A 16460-nucleotide genomic window follows, 5' to 3' on the forward strand; every position below is an offset into this window, starting at 1 on the left:
ACGACTTATGATTTTTCGAAGCATCGGAAGAGAGCCAACTTTCCATTGTGGTTATAAAGTAAATAGGTTCCTTTACCAGTTTTCTTTTTCTCTTTTTTCATTTTCTGTTGTGCTTCTTGCAGGCATCAGAGGGCAAATGCCACATTGTTGCCGAGCGGCGAGAACTTGACAAAACATTTCGACAACGTTGTAGACGATGCAACGGAGCGGGAGCAGGAGCAGGAGTAGGAGGGGCGGGCAGGCTGGCAGCCCGCATGCCGATGCAGCTTGATGTTGATGTTGGATGTTGCCGGTTGATGTTGGCAAGTTTTAGGCGCAGACAACGCCTCAAACTAAACAACAGGAACGGCGTCGTGGAGGAGAACCACCAGAAAACACAACCACCACAATGCGGTGGTGCCGAACCGAACCGAACCGAGGACTGTGTGTGCAACGATTAATGATGCAAATATTTTTTGAAAGCGCGAAAAATTTTGCATAAAATTACCATGACCATGGACAACACAGAACGGCAACAGCAGAGCAGCAGAACAGCAACAACATTTCGCTTGTTTACGAGCCGCACTTTGTTGTGGCTGGAATACCCTTACCGACGCGTCGGGGGCATAAGTGTCATTCGATTGGCCGAATCGGGAAGACGAAATTCGGGTATAAAGATAAAATATTCAGATATCAATGGAGCTGCAGGAGAGTTTTCCATCAAATAACAACAGATGGCCGTCGGCACTTACCAGCACTGTTTTTTCCTTTTCTTTAGTTCGCCGTTGTTTAGCACTGTAGTCGTTTCAAGGGCATCAGGGAACAGGGTGTGATGGTGATGCCAGGGAGACACTCCCGCTGCTCGTGTTCTTGCGGCTGTTCTCGAGTTGTTTTCTTGCCCATATGCCGGCGCGATGACACTTAACAAATGATCGCATAAGTACACACAAAACGCACATTGCGCTGAGGGGAAGGGAAACGAAAGGAAAGGAACCGAGGAGGCCATTGATTGGGTTGTTCCTGTCCTGCCGGTGGATATGCGCGGCCTTTTGTGTGGGCAAAAATTCTCAAGTGCTATCATTGCTCAACCGGCATATTTTGTATCACAACAAATCGTGCCGCTTGTAGATTCCCTCCTCGAGTGTGATGTGAAATGTTTACAAAATAAATGCGGCACTTGAATTAGGCAACATTTGTTGTCTGCTGGTTCTGTGTCCGTGTGTCCGTGCTGCATGAACCTTATTAAACCCAATCTGTTTAATCAAATTAGTAGAAATCAGCACTAGAGAAGGATGTGGGAGAAACAGAGTGAGAGGGACAGAGAGAAAGCTGGGGCGCACTGAGGACGACGATGGCGATGAGGTGTGGACCCTCACGAACAACAGTCAGTGTCAGTGCGTTGGCGTTGACGTTGCAGTTGCGGCTGTGCCCCGGCTTCGGCTTCGGCTTTGGCTGTGGCTGTGGCGATGACGACCCAGGTTGGCAATGGCATTTGGTGCCGCTACACCCACTTTTTATTTTGGCACTGGATGTGGTGGGGATATAGAGGGAGCAACCTCCGGGGTGCCTGCGCTTGACTCTTGAGGCAGGCCTTCCTTCTTTCTGGCTTTTGTGGCAAGTCATAGTCTTAGTCTCTGAGTTGCACATTAAGCCGTGCATTTAGTCCCCGAGAGTCTGTGGCCCGGCATTTGAACTTATTGCCACAGTTTGGCTGTTGCGCTGTCATAAAACCGAAATAAAAACCGATCCGATGAGGGGGAAAACAAAACTCTGTAGGTTGTTTGGCACTGAACTCCGTGCTTGGGCTCTGGGCTCTGGGTTCTGGCATATTGGTGCCCACGGGGGCATGGGTGTGGCTTAAAGGGGGATGTAGTGACCAGCACTGACGTAAATTAGGTGTTACACAACACTGGCCCAAAGCTGTGCTCTTTTCAAAACTGATCCCTCTTCTATTACGGCTTTCCAACACTGATCGTGCACTAGTTTGCTTTCCGATCGTGAAACCATTTTCCTTCGAATATGCCTCGTAGGATTTACTGCTGGCATATCTACGTGGAAATTTCTCGATTTATGTGCCCATAAATCCCCTTGCAACCTCCACCTGTGTCCCATTTTCATGGCTTAAAACAAAAGCCACTAAAAGCCAAGCCACTCGGTGCCATGTGTGCCCTTTGGCACTTTATTTTTCTCCAGCTGCATACTGCCACGTCTCTGGTGCAGCCCAGCGTTGGATGATCCAGGGCCCCAGAGATTTCTGTGGTTTTTTTTGGGAGTGGGTGATGCCTGCGACTTTGGATGGCTGTGGAAAATCCTTCAGAGCGTAACTAATTAAAATATCAACATTTTAAGAGGCGTAGTGAATGTGTTAAATTGACTTTCCTCGGGGGTGGATATTTTGTCACCGCTCGCTCTGTCTCCACTGTCTCCGCTGTCTCCGGTTGATGGCTTTTCCGTGAGTGGGCCTCCCGACCCGAACATCGCCTAGAGGTCATCGCTGCGGCATTTGCAGAGTGTGGCATTCGTGAGAATCGTCTCCATTCAGGGCTCCAACAAATTAAGTTGCAATTAAATTTTTTAAATGCCTCCCCCCTGTCCGACCGACCGACCCGCATCTATGCATGTATCTGGGCATCCGCTGGGTAAAACGGGTACAAAATGCGTGGCGTCCAAATGAGGAGCGCGCCTCATTAAAGACCAGCCATGGTCTGCGGGGCTATGGCTATTACCAAAAGACGTGCAAGGCTCACAATGCAATTGCAAAAAGGAAAAAAAACAAAAGCAAGAAAAGGGAAAAATATTAAAAACAAGAAAATAGTTGAAAATCGAAAGTTTCGACGGTTGCTGGGTGCCCTTTTGCAGTCTTTCCATATTGGTTAAGGGTCCGTTGCACAAAAGCCCCTCCATCTCCAGTATACCCCTGAGAAAGAGTGCCCAAAGAAGACCTGCACAGGGTCGTCCTCCTTCCTTCGTTTTCCTCCTTTAGTTCGCCTGAGCTTTAGCTGCTGCTGCTGCAGTTGTTGAAGGGCTGTGCGCATGCGCATAACACATGCCGTGGGCATTGCTGCTGCCGCTGACGCTGCTGCGGCCCTTGCCACTGCTGCAATAAACGTCAAAATGCGGCCCATTGCTGTCCATTTCATCAACGTGTGAAATAAATCACTCAAAGTGCTGCAGATCCATTAAGGGCAGCCGCAGCCAGAGAAACAGAAACAGCAGCAGCAGCAGCCGGAGACGGAGCCAGGGCCGGAGCCGCAATGGGCTAAAACCCAGCTGAGTCGCTGTCGTCGTCTTCGTCGTCGTCGTTGCTTTTGTGGTAAATACATTTTTAGCATTTTGTCTGCTGATACCTTTGGGTGTTGTACATGGCAGCGACTACGACGACGACGACGACTACTACGCGGATGATGATGATGATGAGGTCTGGTCTGGTCTGGGGATGGCGGCTCCGCTGCAACAATAAAGACGCAAGCAGGCTGCATGCCACTGGCCACGCTTTTTTTCCCCCACACACAGCCCCACATCTCGTCCTATACGAGTGCCATCCAGTCGGTCAAACCATTGCATGTTGTTCACCTTTTTGCAATTTCATTTCATGTTTTACCTTGGTGTTTGCCTCTACCTCGTCTGCCTCTGTTTCTGTTTCTGTTTCCTTTTCCTTTCCATCTTTTTCTCCTTCATTTTGTGTATGATTTTTGGCGTGCTACGCGATGGGGGCCTCATGCAAAAATCCAAATTATATTTCATTGCTTAAATTCAATTAGCGGCGAGGAAAGGCATCACCACACCACACCACTCGAAATGGGAATTACGAGTACGAGTACCAGTCCCGGTCCCGGTCCGGCATGCGGCATGCGCTTTCGTTTGTTCTCAACGCAGCTGTGAAGTCTGATTTGAAGTTGGCTCTGCCTGTAACTGGTGGAGATCTGGGGTAACCGAGTCTCTCGTCTGCTATTATATTTGCGGCAGGGGCTGTTTGGGGGGTAATCAAAACAAGTAGCTGCCACTACGTAGAGCAGCGGAGTGGAGCGTAGGTAAACAGAAAGTTGATTGAAAGTTACGGCAAGTGCAGCTGAACAATGAAAGCGTAAAGGGATTCCCGGGGAGTGTAATTTCGAGGGGAGGTGAAACGTGAAAGCAGAGACAGGTGGCCAAATAGGAATATTAAGCATAGGATAATAGATAGTAATAGATGTGGGCGTGCCCTGAATGGGTTTGCCTTAGATTCAAGCTATCTTCAATTTGGAAATTCCATCTTTTTGATTCTGGAATAGAACGTGGTCCTTTCAATCTTCGAAAGCCCAAAGCATCTTGAGGTTAAGTCAAATATTTTGCTGCAGTGTGGGTGGCATGTGAATAATTCAAATAATTTCAATAATGGACACAACCTCAAGGTGATATCAATCAAAATGGGGTCAATATTTGTTTCCTTGGCCACCCAACCACCCACTCATTAGGGTAAATTCCCTGCGGGATACGGCCATACTGCTGTGTGGGTTTCAATTTGTAATTTTCCTAAAATGCAACTAATTGCTTTAATTTGCAACACACACCCTTGCCACAAGCAGAGCTGGGAGACATGGAGTGGCGGGGGGAGTGTGTGAGAGCACTTGTAATAATATGCAATCATTGAGGCTTATAAATCTTATAGAATCTCTTTCTACTTAATTAGTTTTAATGTCGCGCAAACAAAAGACGCATAACTAACAATTAGGGGCATGCAACCCACACACACACACACACACACACACACACACACACACTCGTACGCAACAATTTGCAGTTGTAGATGTCGGTATTTATGGGTTCAGATACATTTTGCAAGTGAGTATGGAGCATAAATCTTAATTACGCTTCGTCGAGCGTAAATCATCATCAGTCTCAGGCTCCGTCTTCGTCTCAGCATCACCCTCCGAGGCGGGGAGCACTTCTCCGGAAATTGTGTGGAGCAAACTTTGACAATTTGTTCGGCATTTTGCATTTTTTACGACCTCCACCATCGACTGTCAGACTGTCAGACTCTTAGACTTTGCGGGAGGACACTTAACCCACATTGTGGGGCGACTCTTTTGGCAGTTCATAAAGCAAAAGTCAGTTCAGGTCAGGTCAGGTCCTGCCCAAATCCAATTCAGAGAGCCCAGGGCTCTTTGAGGAAAATCATTCCGAAATGGTTCAAGATTTGCTTTATGGCCTCTGACGATTTGTGTGCAATCAAGTTCTTTTGGCGGCGGTTGAAACTTTTTTACAAGTTGTAAAGATTAAAAGTCCATTAGGCGCTGCATTTGAGTCACAGGCAAAAACTCACGTAGAACTTGTTTAGAATGAGACACAGAGAGGGCTGAGGATTCGGATCCGTAGAGATCTCGGAACGTCCTCATGAACAGGCATCCATTTAAATGCGCGCAATGCAATCACTCAAATTGGCCAAAGCGCCAGAACGTGCAGATGGCAGCCGCACGAATGCGAAAGCGAATCCGAATGGGAATGGGAATGGCAGGGAGTATTACATGAAATATTTTAATCCATAAGAAGCAGTTAAGTGCATCCATCAGCGTGTATTTAGAATTTAATAAATACGGAAGCGAGAACACGACTCCGACGCCGACCACGAGACAGAGAGAGAGAGAGACGGCGACCGAGCGATCCCTAGCAAATAGAGTTCGAGAGGTATTTTAATTTATTTAAATTTTGTTGCCTCTCCAGCTGCAATTTAGAGCCAGGACTGGACGACTCCACGACTGGGGCCGTGCCGGGCCGGCGAAGAAAAGTGTACATCCATTAGTTGTGCTAATGATGCGCAACCCACTTTGGCGCGTTCCGCCCCATGTAGAACGATGCAGCTCAGCAGCATCTCTGTTGCAGAGCCAGCATTAGCCAGATGGAGAGAGGGAGAGCGAGTGTCCTGGACCCAGACCCGGTCCCAACAGGAGTGTAGACTTATGTTTGCCACTTTGAAACGCATTTGCCTGGGTTGGTTAGTTAGCCATGCCACTCCCTCTGTCCTCCTTCTATCCATGGATGGCGATGTGTGTGTGTGTGAGGCTAATGCAAAGCCAAAGTGGCCAAGAGGCCAGCGGGAAAGGCTGAAAAGGGAGTGAAAAGTGGCAACAGGAGAAGCACCAGCATCACCAGCCTTAGAGATTTCCTTAGTGAAATAATCATTCAGCCAAATGTAGTGTTGGCGGCGTTTTATTTGCATTTATATAGACTTTCCCAGAGTAATCTTGCCATCAGAAGGATTCACAGATAAACCTAAGAAGAGCAAGGATATAGGATAGAATGTTTTCTCCACTTTGAGGGGTAAACCCCCGCCATACCATTAGCTGATTCAAGTAGAACTCGTAGGGTATGTGACCGCTAATGGGATCGATGGCCACCGGCCACATTTCATCCATTTCCTCTTGGGTGAACGGTTCACCCTCCTCCATCATCAGCTTGCCGAAGGTCTCCTTGGTGAGATAGCCCTTGTTCTCGGGATCCAGGATCTTGAAGGCCTGCAGGATTTTCTCCGGCGGTGCAGGCTCCATTCTGCAAGTAAATGGGGCACCTATATCTGATTTACTTCTGGTGGCAGGAAGGACCTGCCACTCACTTGCGTTCCATTAGCAACTGCGAGACATGTGGCAGAAATTTGGTCAAATGCACCTCACCGCTGGTCTCCTCCGACTCGGTGGCCGAGATGACCTCATTGACCTCCTCCTCGGTGGGCACACAGCCCAGCAGCCGGAGGACCGTGCCCACCTCGCGTACATCTATGAACTTGTCGCCGTGATGGTCAAACACACAGAAGGCATCCGAAATCCGCTTCTCCAAATCATTGTTCACTAAGGAAACGTTTTATAAATTGTAATTCTGCAAAATATCAGCCACTTACTGTCCATATCCATGTTGCAGACTTGGTATTTCCCTTGCGACTGTTGAAAGTTGCTGGAAATTGAGGGATTAATCAATATATTCGCGGAACAGTCGCTGTTGCCAAGGCGATCTGGTAGATGATAAATGTTTGGGTTCCATAAACAGAAGTCTCCAATCTGAATGTGAGGATTCAACAGTTCAAACAAAAGGCTGGGATGTGGGACCCCTTTTACCACACAATGTGCACACAGGCCGCAGTAATATAATCTTACAGTAAAAACCATCATATTCTGGCCATTAGACAGCTCGTGGAGACCATCATCATATTGCTCCATTACCATTTTACCGATCCGAGTGTCTGGCTATGGAGCATGGAACACGGAAGTTGGCAGCCTTTTGGCCAGCCTCGCCTTACTAGAAGAGGCAACAAGTGGATTTTGGAGCTGTGCCCACTTTAATGGAAATTACTGCAAAGTTTGCCATTAATTTTCCTGCACATTTGTCTGGGATGTGGATGTGGATGAAGATGGGGGCCTGTGCTCGTCTCTCCACGCATTGGATTCGATTAAAAAATGGCAAAGGCAAGTACTACTACAACAGCAAGAGCAACAGCAAGAACTACTTCATTCACGCTAATGCGTGTCGTGTACAACACGCTTGCCACTTGAGCTGTTTGCTATATGCTGCATGCATCGCATCGTCCTCATCTCATCTCTCCTCTCCCTGCCCTCTCTGTGTGTGTGTGTGTGTGTGTGTGTGTGTGTGTGTGTGTGCAGCTCTCAACGCCATCAGCACCGCATCAAAGCCACGTACACACTTGCCTATCTGCCGCAATCTTTTGCTGGGTCTTGGCCCTGGATCTGGGCTCTGGACCATGGCCATGGGCCTGCACTGGACTTGGGCTGGGGCTGGAGCTGGGGCTACTGCCATAAACACTAAAAGTGTTCGTCATTTGCTGTTCCAGATCCAATTAACCATTTTGATGCATTTGCCTCCATTAACTTTTTCTCTCTCTCTCTCTCTCTGTGTCCCTCTCTGGTTTAGACCCTTTTTCTGAAAGCCTTACCTTGGCTATGGGTAGGACGCAGTCTTTAGCAATTTCGCCGCTGACTTACAACGTGATCGGAAGTTTGTCTTGGGCCATCGTCCACCATGGCCGCATCTTCATATCTGACGACGTGTCCGTGACTCTCACACATCCCCCGGTGTCTGCTGTGTGTGTGTGTGTATCTATGCGGAGGCCTTTGCAAAGTACTTTGTAAATGTTGGCATGATTTAAGTCGGCTCTTAGTCTCTTTATTCTGACATTTACTCCGGGCTTGTCTATTAGGCATGCGATTAAAATTTAAATTGAACTCAGGCTCAGACGCAGATTCGACTCCGGATTGGGTTTCAGGCTGTGTCCGCTTCTGGGGTAATTTCTTATACACAACTAGCCACGCCCCTTGGCAATTACAGTCGCCCAGTTCCGGTTTTGGCGCGGGGAGGGGACAGCGAGCATTTTGTTCATCTGTCAATTTCGACACCTGCTCTACAGAAGAGATGTGGCAAGGGTTTCCTGTGTGTGTGTCCCATCGACGAGGGGAGAAGTGCTCTATTTGCATGCGACTTGTATCTGCAAGGTTTTTAATTACTTTCTTGACCACATTTATCTGCGGAGTCTGTAATTGTGTCTGTATCTGTATCTGTGCAATTCTAAAACCATTCACTGTGTAATAATGATTTTTTGAGGTCACAATCCCGCATTCAAATCGATTGCCCTTTTCCAGCTGCCAATCGCCATACAATTTTCCATTAATAAATAATTATTATTATAATTTTGCCTTTTTTTCTGCATTTAATATTCGATTTGAATGGCTTTACAATTGCTGTGGCTCTCGTGTGCGTGTGTCCAACGGGCAAAGTAATTAAATGGATTTTAATAAACATAAACATCCGAATGATGAATGCTGCCGTTGCCTACCTTTCACAGCAGCAGCAAAATATCGGCGGCAACAACGGCGGACAACGGGAGCCGCGACTGTAAGCGGAAAACCCTGCCACAATGGACGGCCCAGAAAACTTTTGTTGAATTAATTAGAGTGAAAAAAAGGCAGCCAGACAGACTGACAGACAGACAGCAGCCTATAGCTTTAAACGATACGTAAAAAGAATTCAATTCAAGCGAAATGATATGAAAGAATTGATTAATAATCATAGCGAAAACCACAAAAGACTTGGAGACCAGTGCCCAGCCCTCTCAGTGCTCTCTTTCTTGGCTACTGGCCACAAAAGCGCTGACGCCATGGCCTGGCTCTCGGCTCACATCAAGGCCAATTGGACTCTGGCTCCAAGCCATGGAGCCAGAGCTTCAATTGTAGGCCTGGGCGCAGCCACAACAGCTACACATGTTGCTGCTGCTGATGCTGGTGTGCTCCATATTCAGGGTACTCTCAACGTATTGGGGGACTGGTCTCTGGTCTCTGGTCTCTGGCTTTGGTCCGGTCTGGCCGGGCCGGGCCCCGACTTGACTTGACTTTGATTCAATTTCCATATGAAAACATCGATTTGCGTTTGTGCGCCCGCGTTGTCGTAATCAAAGTGTTGTTTATGGAACACGTCCGGCGTGTTCTGGCTCTTTTCTGCTACCCATTGCTCGGCGAGTGTACGAGTGGTGTATTTATTTGATGGAGATGTGGTTACAGGCAAAAAGTAGAGCCGAAATCCGAGAAAACTAAGATTATATAGAAATCGAGAATTATAAAGAGTTTTCTCTGTGTGAGAAGGCGGCTTTAAGGGGTTTAAGGGGTACTAATCATTCGTTGCATTTCCAAACTCTCTCCTACTCGTATCTGCTGCCTCGTTTTCTTGACCAGAAATTGCTCACGGCAACAATTGCGCGCGTCGGCTGGAAAAATATGTAGCAACGATTTGCCTATTGCACGGACGGATGGAGGGACGGACGGACGGAGGAACAGAAAAAGCTGAAGAGCTGGAACGAGTCCCGTGTCTCGCGAGTTATGATTGAGTTCTAATGAGTTGAGAAAAATGTATCAAGGAAAACCAGTTCCCGGAATCGCAATTAGATAAGTGGGCTCTCTGCCATGCCCCAAGAAAGCGCAGCGAGCGGCCAACAATTGTCCGTTGGCTGCCAGGAGGTGATCCGAGGAGGTGCACACTGGAGCTGGAGCTGTGGCTGGGGCTGTCAGGAAATGGAAATTGTTTCCAGCCGACACTGGCCTCAACAAATCTGTAGCACATTTTCTATAATAAGGCGTTAAAAATATATTTTGCAATTTCATTTCATTTTTTGGTGGGCAGCGCAGGAAAATGGAGGAAAACTTGTTCTACCGGCCTCAGCAGGTGGGGCTAAGATCGGATATGCAAATTGAAATTATGGAGATTACTCGTATAGCGATTAACGACAGTTGCTGCTGCGATGTGTGCGCGAAATCAAATGAAGCCATTAAGCCATGCATACTCTTATGGTAATCTTGTGAGGCATTCACCTTTCGATCAGCGGCCACTTTTCGGATAGTTATTGGATTTTCCGCGCTAGTTTGGAGTCGCTCGATTGGGAGGCGTGAAATATTAATGCGTTGAGCACGCCAAAAGGGAAAGGCACAGCCCTTCCACTTAACTGCCTTACTTTCTAGCTGTAGAAATGGACCACGCCCTAATGTGCGTGCCATTGCCTTTCCAATTACCAATCAACTAGCCGGCCAGCCCATGGCCCATGCCCTGCCCATGCCCATCATTAGCCACGTTAACTAATGATCTTTAGGCCATGGGAACTCTAGAATTTCGCATGCATGCGATAATGGTTTTGTCGGCGCTTTGATTCTGCTTTCCGGCCAGTCCCAATGGGACAGCAAACAAGACAATAAATCAATAATTATTGCAAAATAATGAATATCGTTGAGCAGCCAAATGCAGTCGCAAGGCGGCTGCAGCAGCTAGGCAGGCGTATGACTTAATTTGCCAATTTGAACGCCAAAGGCTAAAGCGTACTTACTTCTTGGCCAAAAAAGGCCAGACAGCTGGGTCCCGCTTTAAACGTCAATTTCCGTGCCACTCAGACCAGTCCCCCAGTCCGTTGTTGGCTCAAACGCGTGCGCAGCAGCAACAGCCAGACCCAGAGCCAGAGCCAAAGCCAAAGCCACAGAAAACAGGAAAATAAGAATTCTATTATATTCATGCCACACAATGTGATTAACTTGTTGACCCTGTCGAAAGAGCAAACACAATAAAAGTATTCTTGCAAAATTTAGAACGGATTTTCGAATGGACTGCTGGTGCTGGTGCTGTGGCTGTTGCCCCAAATTGCATTCGAATCCCTCAAAGGCACTTCCGTGCTTTTGTGGTAAAAATGATTTTATGTGCAAACAGCAGGAAAGACAGAAACAGAAACCGAAACCGAAACCAAAACCGAAACAAGAAAATTGGCATTCGTTAGGCGTTGCTAATAACTGAAAAGTCTCCAAAAAGCCAAAAAGCAGCAGCCAGACCGCAGCCAAGGGGACGCACAGGAATGAAACGGAATGCACCTGACTCTCTCAATACGAGGTGGATCTGGAGTAGGCCTCAGGCAGATTTCCCTTTCAATTTGTACAAGTCTCGATTGTGGTCTTTCTGTTAGATGTCTATGCAATCCATTGAAGTATATTTTAATACTTTCTGAATGCTTTCTGTCCGCAAAAATGTATTTAAAACGTTGATGGGGCTGCACCTGCTTCTTTGCATCGGCAGGAAGCCCCTCAGTGGTGTCCAACCAACAGACTTACCTTTCAATTTCGCCAACATTTGATTGTAGTTTCTCTATTAGAAGATTTGCCATCAATTGAGGTGAAATTTAGTACCTGTCCAAAGAAATTGATTCAAAATCGGTTCCGAATGGTGCTCCATCTCCCCTCGCACACAGGGGACACAGGGGACATGTCAGCTTTCGCTGAAAATTTATAGAAAATGCCTCTCTTGAGCGCACAGATGGAAAACTGGCTGGAAAATTGATTTTTACCATAGCATGACAATCACTCGCCTGAAAAGCAGCCTTTAGCTGCCAGGCTCACGCCCACCAAAAAAACAGAAAAAAAAAGTCTGAATCGAGCCATTACACGTTGCTAGGCAAGCTGATTCATGGCTTAATCACTGGCAATCGGTAGCACAGCTCAGAGCTCAGTGTCTTGCAGCCAAGTTGCTGCACCCAAAAAAAAAAAGCCAAGAAAAAACGGCTTTATCAGCGAGTCGAGTGAGTGGCTTGTGCCTGGAGGCAGCCACCGAGCCACCGAACCGCGGAACCACTTGTGGCAGGGCGGGCAATTGATTATTTGCTCTATAACTGCAGGACTTGATTACGATTTTCGCTTTTCGAGGTCTCTCCGCTGTACTTTAACGCGGTACTTTAAATATTCGTTGGCAAATTTTCACTTTTTTGGTTTTATTTTTGTTATTCAGCTAACATCCGCTAGATACATAGCTAGATACATAGATAGGTGCAGGAATAACAGCTGGTGAGTGATTGTGTATGTGGCAAGATCAGTAGCCGCAGCAGCAGCAGCTTCCACAAGCCATAAACAACTGTTTCGAGCGATCTCCGCTCTCCGATCGCCATCCACAACCACATCCACATCCACATCCATCGGCATCCGCGCATGCGCAACGCTCGCCAAGTTATAAAAGTGTAAATAAGGTAATTAGTGCTTCCGGGCATAATCATACAAACATGACGTAGCTCTTGTGGCTCTCGTAGCTCTCTCAGCTGGGGTCTCTGGCTCTGGGTCTGGGTATGACTCTGACTCTGACACCGACTCTGGCGCTCCATGCGAGTGTCAGTCTCTGTTTGTGGTACACTTCCAAAGGGTATTATCAGTTAAACCATGTTTTTGCAGCGTAGAAAAGGAAACGAACGTTTGAGCTACACATAGATTTCATTTAATTTAAAAGTTTATACAAATCGATTTCCATTGAGATTGGAAGTTGTACTAAAAACTTACGTTTTCACTTACATTTTGACATTAAAATAAATAAAATAAAATATAAATATAAAATAAATTGAAAATTAAAATAAAACATTAAACAAATTTTTCCTACAGAATGAATAGAATATATTTTTTTATATTAGGTAGAAAATGGACCGTATTAAAGATAATTTTTTGAATCAAATTCTGTTAAATATAACTATGATTGTATTTAAATCCCAAATATTAAATTTAAAAATATGGGTGAATTTTTTTGACTATGCCAATTTTTTCGGAGTGTTTCAGTGTTGGAAAACCCAACAGGCTATAAGGGTATCTAATGCTGCGACTCCCAAATTATGGCTGCCTTTCTTGTTGTTGTTTTGGGGGAACGACTAACGAACTGACGCATCGCGCGTTCCAATCCCCCAGACCCCAGACCCCAGATCCGAGGCCCATGTTGCTGGCGACGACAACGGCGACGACGGCGACGGCGACAATGTTACGCTTTGTCAGCAGAGGACGCAGAGGAAGTCAGCAGAGTCGTCGTGGCTGCAGCCAGTGCGGAGGCAGCAATTGCTGATAAGCAATAAAAACAAATGGCAAAAGCATGGCCAGAACAGAGCCCGGTCTTAGACTGAGAGCTCCAGAGCCCCCTCGTCCGCTGCCAGCCAATAAAACGTATGTTGTCGACTTGGCGCTATCCATTACTGCCTCGAGATTTGGCTAATTATGATGCCAGATGATCGGTTAGTTGACTCTTAAGTACCCTACAGACGGAGTGCTGTTTGCGGAGCTTAATTGGCAGATTGGAAAGCCCATTTCGATGAAGGGGAGATGGTGATGGGGCTGAGGATCTAACTGCTAGATGGATGAGTCTCGGCTGAGAGCCTCAATAAGATTAAAACAAATTTCCTAAAAGCATTGATATGAAACGAACACAAATCAAAGACCACAATCCAAAGGCACCAGAAAGTAGGAAGTGCCTCCCTTGATTGGAAGCAGAAGTTGCTATGCTATATCGTGGGTTCCTTCTTAAACTTTCTTAGCCGATCCGTCAATGACAATGATTCGCATTAACTGCTAACTGTTTCGGCTGGCTCTAAGATACAAAAGAATACATATATTCAAAATCATGTTTGGGAACTGACAATTTAATTATGGACAAGACGTCATTATCTTGGGGCTTGTGCCTGGTCGTTTGGGGGCACATTAAACCATGATTTGTAGGGTTTAAAATTTTATTTTTCTTTTTTGTTTTTTATTTAGAAATTAATTAACCGAAAACTACTGTTAACTGAGGGGCATTGTTTCTGTTTTTTTTTTTCTGTGAAGACATGGAAAACGTGATCTCTTGACGGATTTCTCTGCGAAAGGGAGCGCCCTGCGGCCGTCTCTTTTTGATGTCTTAATTAGTGGGGGGGAAACCGAAAATGCAGAATCGGTTAGGGTTTCTTTTTGCATACATCTGTACATATGTCGACGAAAAAAAACATCGTGCTGCAAAACGAGGGCGGGGGGAGGGCAATTCTTCGCCATTCCTTGCGGCATTAATCAAAGGCCAGCACCGCCAAATTGACAAAAAAGATTTTTGGACAAGCCGTGTTTACTCTGCCCGTTCCCAACGCCCATTTGGGTGTGAAATTTAATCAGTGTGCGACTGGGAGACACATTTCCCATTCGCCCATTCATTTATGCCGCTGTTTATTATTTTGTATACCAAATATATTTGGCTTATTAGCATTTTCCCATAATTTCTTGATAAAACAATTTGCGTTTTGTCTCCCAGGCGCACTAGGCCAAAGACACACGAGAAGAGATCAAATCAGACATCACCGACAACGACAACGACAACGACTCCAATTCATGCATTTTTATGGCATTTCATTGACTTGCTTCACGTAATTTATGGATACGCGGCAATCGAAAACGAAATTCATGCGATTCTCCGCCTCCGCCTCTGAGCGGCTAGGGTAAACTCTAAAGGGTATATGGGTTCAAGGAGGGCCTTGTACGAAGATAAACTCTTGGGAAGATGAAGCGAGACAGATATAGAACCTTCTTTGGATCAATCTTTGGCATATCTAGATCTCGCATCGCTTTCCTAGGGCATCCCGCGTTCGTTGTGCTGTCAGTAGGGGCCATCATTCTTTTCCTATAATTTAATTGTGTGTTGGTATTGCCATTTGGTATCGCTTTTGCTGTCCTATCATAAATTTGCAGCCTTATCTCCACAGCCAGATCTTTTGGGGGTCCGTGTCTGTCCCGTCCCGTCCCCACCGACCTGAGTATTTGTGTTGATTCTCATAATATGCTAATTACAATCTTAGTCTCATCGCAGTGCCGTCTTCGTGTCCATTGATTCGGCTGAATGATGCTTGGTTCTGCTGCCGCTTTGGCTTTTGCTCAATTAAACAATATCGACATCTAGTTTTGTTTTAATTAGCATAAAATATTTTTTGGACTGCCGACCGCCGACTGGCGCGATGAGGTAACAAATTACGTACAAGCATTTATCATGTTATTGGCATCGGGCTACAAATAGGTATCCCAAAACAGACAACAGATTCATATTCAAATCGAGCAGATAATGCTGGAGCATAAATTCACTTTGGCTTTCATAAAAGTGACAGTTTCTAATGTCAAACATTGGCCCCCGTGCCCCGTGCCCCGTGCCCCCCACCACTCGCGGCACTCCAGCTATCTTATTGGCAATCAATGAGTTTTCGATATTTTATTTGACATTTGTGCTATTGCAAATTGTTTCTAACGATACGCTAATGGTGTTTCATTTGAATGTTAAACACGTGGTTTAATTAAGTTGATTTACTGTGGGTGAGCATTTGATTTGTTGCCGGCCGATCGACCGATCGACCGATCACCGCCTGCCAATTGGCAAAGTTCAATTAAGAGTCGTTTCGAATGCAAATCGAGAGAGAGAGAGAGATCTTTAACTATCTTTAACTTGTACTCGTACTTGCTGTAAATTGCAGTAAAATGAGTTGCATTTGTTTAAATTGCCCCATAATTGCTTGCCCCGTTTGCCGATGGCTGAATGGACTGCCAAAAAGGCCAGCCTTTCTCTCTTTTGCTGATTCTTATGGCCTTATGGTCTTCTCACAGACGATCATCATTTAAATTTGAGCAGACGCAGCAGCACTCACAGATTTATAACTGTGTCTGATCATAGCAATTAGTGGGAATTTGATTTTATTGCCCGACCAAAGGAAACGGAAAGTGTTCTCTCTCTCTCTATGTATCTCTGCACAAAAGAGCCAGAGACCCATAAAGCTGAGGCGTAGCTAAAAGCTGCCTCCCGACGGAGCTGCCTGCCGCGTTGCACGCAGCTGCAGCTGCCCCATTCCCATGCCCATTGCCATTGCCGGCAGTTAATTGGGGGGCTGTCTTGCGGTCACACGCAGCAGCCAGCCGCAGCCACAACCCCAGCCACAACCCCAGCCACAGACGAAGTCAAAGTCAAAGGCAAAGCGAAGGCATTCATAATAAAAGCTGAGGAATGAGTAAATTAAGAATTATGGCTTTTGCATGCAAATTCAAAATTTCCGATACACAATAAATTACTTAAGAGCGCTCTCGGGGAGCCCAAACCAGAAAAAAAACGAAAGATGAAGCCCAAAAAACTTTATAAAACAACTTGGAATACTCTTGGAATACTTTTACCAACAACAAAAT

General features: G+C 46.2%; 1 protein-coding gene across 1 annotated transcript; it reads right to left on the reverse strand.

Moving 5' to 3' along the window:
- Nucleotides 1-6141: 6141 nt before the first annotated feature.
- Nucleotides 6142-6960, reverse strand: LOC108158051 (dynein regulatory complex protein 8). The gene is made up of 4 exons (XM_017290197.2): nucleotides 6851-6960; nucleotides 6569-6800; nucleotides 6294-6504; nucleotides 6142-6228 (listed from the first exon to the last, which is right to left on the reverse strand). The coding sequence occupies exons 1-4, from the start codon at nucleotides 6861-6863 to the stop codon at nucleotides 6217-6219; spliced, it is 468 nt and encodes a 155-aa protein (XP_017145686.1). The 5' UTR covers nucleotides 6864-6960; the 3' UTR covers nucleotides 6142-6216.
- Between the last annotated feature and the right edge of the window lie 9500 nt (nucleotides 6961-16460).

This window comes from Drosophila miranda, chromosome 3 (assembly GCF_003369915.1).
Source record: "Drosophila miranda strain MSH22 chromosome 3, D.miranda_PacBio2.1, whole genome shotgun sequence".
Taxonomy (NCBI): Eukaryota; Metazoa; Arthropoda; class Insecta; order Diptera; family Drosophilidae; genus Drosophila; species Drosophila miranda.